This window comes from Dama dama, chromosome 23 (assembly GCF_033118175.1).
Source record: "Dama dama isolate Ldn47 chromosome 23, ASM3311817v1, whole genome shotgun sequence".
Taxonomy (NCBI): Eukaryota; Metazoa; Chordata; class Mammalia; order Artiodactyla; family Cervidae; genus Dama; species Dama dama.
Window position 1 is genome coordinate 27,711,917 of NC_083703.1, and position 6,000 is coordinate 27,717,916.

The following is a 6,000-nucleotide window of genomic DNA, read 5'->3' on the forward strand; positions in this document are numbered from 1 at the left end:
TAAGATGCAAACTGGAAGAGAAGGGATTCTAAGCAGAGAGAACAAATGTGACATGGTGAGACTGAGGACGATGTAAAGGGATGAAAATATGTGCAGTACATCCAAGGGATATGGGATAAGGAGGTCTTGTCAGAGCTGCAGATTCATCTGGGTGAGCCCTGGGAGCTGAGTCCTCAGAACTGGTGACAAAAAGGCATTTGTGCTGAACTGAAGCATTTTAACTTAATTTCATACATAATAGAGGACCAAGGGCTGTAATTAGCCATCGGGCATAAACGTGGTAAAATCTTGTCTGTGATCCAGCTCCATAATGTTAAATCCTTGTGGGTGCAGCTTTTTGCCTCAGCTGATTCTTCATCACTATTAGGAAATATATTTCAAATCATCTTATGAACTGAGGAATCTAAAAAGAAATTATACAAATGAACTTATTTATAAAACAGATACAGACTCACAGACTTTCAGAAGGAACCTGTGGTTGCCAGGGGGAAAGATGGGGGGATAGGATAGTTTGGGATGGACAGACACACACTGCTGTATTTAAAATGGATAATCGACAACTGTATAGCACAGAGAACTCTACCCAATGTTATGCGGCGGTCTGGATGGAAGGGGAGTTTTGGGGAGAATGGATATATGTATCTGTATGGCTGAGTCCCTTTGCTGTCCATCTCAAACTATCACAACATTGTTAATCGGCTATACTCTAATATAAAACAAAAAGTTTAAAAAAGAAACTAGGAAGCTTTAGGATCTCAAGAATGAAAATAGCCTTAAGATCTCAAAAACCTACTTATTTTCACACATCACTTGATAGTGAGGTTTACATCTTCGTACCCAGTCTCTGAATTTTGTCTTACTTCCAATGATTTTATATTTACTGAAGGATTAAAAAGTTCCCCAAATGTTGTATTTCTAAACTCTTTATCCTTGGAACCAACATTAGCTTCTTCCTGTTGCCACAAAATGCTAAGTAGAAAGTCAAAGATAAGGTGCAAGCTCCTGATAGCCCACCACTGATTATTCCTTTCAGCACCTTTGAGATCTTGGATGTATTAACCTGTTCTAGCCCTCTGTTCTCATAAAAAGTGGGAGCAGTTTCTTTAAGGAAAAACAGATATGGTTCTGATTGTTCAGTTAAATACTCAAAATGCTACTTGGCACTGGATTCTTTGATAATAGGAAGAATCCCTGGGAGAAGCAGTCATTGCAGTGGTCTCATCTCTCCCACAGGTGGCTCCAGTGATTAAAGCCAGGATGATGGAGTATGGGACCACAATGGTGAGCTACCAGCCCTTGGGCGACAAGGTCAACTTCTTCCGCATGGTCATCTCAAACCCCGCAGCAACTCACCAAGACATTGACTTCCTGATTGAAGAAATAGAACGCCTTGGACAAGATTTATAATAACCTAGCTCACTAAGCTGTTTGAATTCTCTAGGTAGACAATTAAGTTGTCACAAACCATGTAAATGTATTTGTAGTTTGTTCCAAAGTAAATCTATTTCTATATCGTGGTGTCAAAGTATAGTACAGTTTAAAAATCAAAAACTAACAAACATTATTCCTTTTAAAAATCGTTTCTTAAGTTTAGAACACCTCTGTAATAATTAGTGACAAAAGGCTGTGTTCTAATCAATAAGGAAAAGCTTACAATTGTTATAAATACTTCCCTTACTTTTAATATAGTGTGCAAATCAAACTTTATTTTCAAGTCAGAGTAATAGGGTTGAATAGTGCCAAATTGCCCCTGAATCATAAAAGGTTCTCTGGGGTACAGTGAAAAGGATAAAGTGAATATAAAATATATGTTGACAATAAAAAAAACTCTTGCCTTTTTCATAGTATTAGAAAAAAAATTTCTAATTTACCTATAGTAACATATCAAGTGTATTTAAATACATATAATTTTACAAAAGGAAAATATATATATTAAAAAGAAATCCTATTTTGTAACATGTAGATTTTTATTTTATATGGGTTATACAAACTGCAGGGGCAGATATAAAAACTAAGCCAGATTTTTTTTTTTTCTCTTCCTTTGAACGGAGGCACAATTAAACACTTAGCAAAGTTATTTAGGAACATAGACCCACAAAATTCTTTAACAGTATGATGCCTTCTTTCTGTTCGGGCTCTTGCAAAACAAACACAAAAGAATACTGTAGTTTCTTTAAAAAGTGATTGTCAGCTCGACAGTAAGATTCTGTTCCCTTTTCGGTTTTTCACCCATTGGACCTTAGCAGACCCGCACTGTAGGCCTGACAACTGGGCTTCATCTTAGACTAGTGAGGGTAATCGTCTCTATTCTTATTTCCGTTCAGCCTGTTCTAAACAGAAGGTGAATGCTGGTTCTTGCACTGTCTTCCCAGACAGTATTCTCTTATGAAGTCATGTGGATTCCTTAGAGAAAATAAAATCTAATCAGCCAGAGCAAAGAGGAATGAGACACACTCCAGATGTGGCGAGCCCAGAAAATCACACTTGGCCTTCAGTGTCTCTGTGAGAATAGTGACGTCATCCTGGAGGCCACATCGCCTGTCCAGGGAGGAGTTATTTCTCTCCCAGGTCATTGCTTTATTCCGATTCCTTCCCATTCTGACCCACAGAAGTCCTTCCTGCTGAGTTCCCCATCTCTGGGAACCCCAAATAATTAATTTCTACTTCATGAGGGGTTATAAGGAAATGAGCTCCTCACCCAAGACTTTTTTAAATTTTATATATTTATGTATTTATTTGGCCGTGCCAGGTCTCAGTTGTGGCACGCATGATTTTTAGTTGAGGCATGTGAACTCTTAGTTGTGGCATGCGGGATCTAGTTCCCTGACCAGGGATCAAGCCCTCTGCCGTAGGAGCTTGGAGTTTTAGTCATTGGACCACCAGGGAAGTCCCGTTACCCAGGATTTTGAGACAGCATCTTAAGACCCTTCTTCTATCTTCTGTGTCCCATTAAGATCAAAGTGACTGGAATACAGAGAGGACATATGCTCCATAGAATTCAAAATAATATTCTAAAAGCATCCTTCTGCCCCTGCAAACCTGATGGAGAGACAGGCGCTAACAAGAGCTCTCATAGGTATTTATGGGGTACAGACTGTCAGATTCCAAGTGCTAGCGGAGGACTACATGTCCTGCATGTGTATCCACATATATGCAGACTGTGGATGCACATTTAGGAGCATTCATCCTTTCTGTATGGACCTCTCAGATCTGTGATCAAGAAGACTGTAGGTATATGAGGGAGGGAAGAGAACCCCATCCTTCATCCTGTAGCAAAGCCCTCTCACTTGACCATAGGATCCAACCACCTGCAAGCTTCATGAGCTTGCCCCTACATCTCTCCCCTAGGTCGGATACAGAAACATTGATACTTGAGATGCACTTGGCTTTGGTTCCTCTCAGTCTAAGAAGCAAATGGATTTCCTATGCCTATTAGACTTGCTAGGTGGCGCTAGTGGTAAAGAACCCGCCTGCCAATGCGGGAGACATAAGGGACATAGGTTCGATCCCTGAGTCAGGAAGATCTCCTGGAGAAGGAAACGGCAACTCGCTCTAGTATTCTTGCCTGGAGAATCCAGAGGAACCTGGCTGGCTACAGTCCATAGGGTTGCGCAGAGTTAGACATGACTGAGGAAACCTAGCATGTATGTGTGTATGACTATTAGAAAAAAACCCTACGCCCCACAACTTTATAAAGGAGTAAGCTTCTCCTTCTAGGCTCTGTCTACTGGCCAAGCATTCTAGAATTTGGCTGTTGAGAATAAGCACATAGCTGCCCAGCTATCATGAGCCTCAGGCCCAAAGGACCCATCTCAGAGGCAGAGATGCTAATTATCAAACCCACCATCCTGCCTGGAGGATGGAGCCCAATGTCCTGATACGGACAGACCCCTCTCTACTCCAAGAAGCTTCTACCTAGGGGGTCCAGACTCCCTAGCAGAATCGACTGCTTTTTCACTTGATGGTATGACTGAACTTAAAAGGGAACATTTGTGCCTGTGTTTGAAATCCCAAAAAAGAGTTTTTATCAATAGATCATTTCCCTAACGCCCTGACCTTCCCAGGTTCTTTCCCAAGTTTGCTGGGAGCCTTGCTCCATTCTATGTAGTGAAATGCTACCAACCATAACCCACAGAAGGAGGTAAATAAAAGCCTGACAGATCCCAGTAGTTTAAACATTCTTTAAAGTAGGTTTGCAATCTGGTCAAGTGGAAGGAAAGTAGGGAAGGAAGGAGAGAAGGAAGGAAGGGAGATTGTTTTGAACTTTAGCGCAAATTCCCAGTGCCAAAGGCCTTTATGTGGGACCATTCTTTTACATGGGGTTGCAAAGAGTCAGGCACGACTGAGTGACTGAACTGATTCTTTTACAAATATTAGAAAAGTTGGGTTTTAGCTTTAATCTGATTTGACATGGCCATTTTCATTTAGACAGCAATATTGTGTTTCTTATTTTTAAATACTTGAAAAAAAAAAGTGTGGTATGTCTTCATCAGAGACACATAAATGGTATTGACTTCCTGGCCTGTGTCAAGGACATGAGGAAAGAAAAGGAAGTTAATCCTGTGTGTAACTGTGTTGCCTTTAAATATACTGCTAGTACTGTCTCGTCCCCTCAGATTGGGGTTGTGCACTTTAGATCTGAATTTGCAGTGTTGCAAGTCAACATGTGTCGCTGTAGAAGCTTGTCCAACATATTATTGAGGTGTCTCTTCCTGTGTGGTGGCCGCACTGATATTCTGGGAACCACACTTGCATCCGCGCCATGCTCTCTGCTACATGGGGTGCCCTCCGCCTCAGCCCTCATGGGGAATGCCCTTGGCTCCGCTCACTCCTGAGAAGTCTCCTTTGAGAATTGTGTGATTTCACACCATGCAACTTCAGTGTCTCTGAGAACAGGAGACCAATAAGGAGGGTCACCAGCAGCCAACCTCGCAGGTACTGTCCCTGCTAGCATCATTCCGAGTAGACACCACTCCTCAGAATATGGACCAAGAAAGCATGGGTGTAAATATTGCAGCAGAACAGGGAACCCAGGAACCTAGCAGTGGGTATCATCTTGCACGCGCCCTCCTGTTTTCAAATGCTAAGTGCATATGCTGTGTATTGATTAGTTACCTGTGCTGAAATACTGTTCCCCATTGGTGTTTCTGAAAGATATTGACACTTCCCCAGCATCACTCCATTACTAAAGACAGAAAACAATAATAAAAAAAAAAAAAGAGCTATAAACACGTGACAACCTGATCCTCTTACCAAATATGAACTTGTGTATGATCAAAGTATTTTATGTGTTGTCTCTCTAAATCCAAATAAATGTGTACATGTGGAAATATCTCAGATGCTGGATGTTTAATTCGGGCTTTGCCATGTTGAGGGGCTAATTTCTAATGACTTGTCCTGCATAAAAGGTCCTTCCACTGTTACAGAGCTCAGAGCATCTTTGGGTCTTCTTTGGGGAAAAAAACCTCTTACTTCTGTAGATGCTTCTCGAGGATATTTTTTTCACTACCCTGGTTTCTCCTTCACTCAGATCCAGTCTTTTTTTTTTTTTTAAGGTATTTTATTATGGAAAATTTCATGTACCTGCCGAAGTGGAAGAAATAAGTGTAATGACCTCCCATGAAGGTTACAAGCAGCTTCAGAAATGACTAATTCAGAGCCTGGTACAGAAAAACCTGAATGGATTTTTGGCCAGCACCAACATGACAGGAGATTTGTTGGACACTCTTGGGTACAAGCCTTCCCCAGTGGCACAGTGGTAAAGAATCCACCTTTAGTGCAGGAGATGTGGGTTTGATCCCTCCTGGGTCAGGAAGATCCCCTGGATGAGGGCATGGTAATCCACTCTACTATTCTTGCCTGGAGAATCCCATGGACAGAGGAGCCTGGTGGGCTACAGTCCTTGGGGTCGCTGAGAGACATGACTGAAGCCACTGAGAACACACACACTTGAAAACAAAGTGCTATGCGAACTGCTAACGTTTTATTTAACTCACACAA

At 41.5% G+C, this 6,000-nt stretch overlaps 1 protein-coding gene across 1 annotated transcript in view; it reads left to right on the top strand.

Annotated features, from left to right (window-relative positions):
* Positions 1–1,407, top strand: part of GAD2 (glutamate decarboxylase 2) — a 61,637-nt gene extending 60,230 nt beyond the window's left edge. Inside the window, exon 16 of the mRNA XM_061125730.1 lies at positions 1,234–1,407. Coding sequence (XP_060981713.1) covers positions 1,234–1,407 — 174 coding nt within the window. The remainder of the gene's footprint in view (positions 1–1,233) is intronic.
* Positions 1,408–6,000: the final 4,593 nt, after the last annotated feature.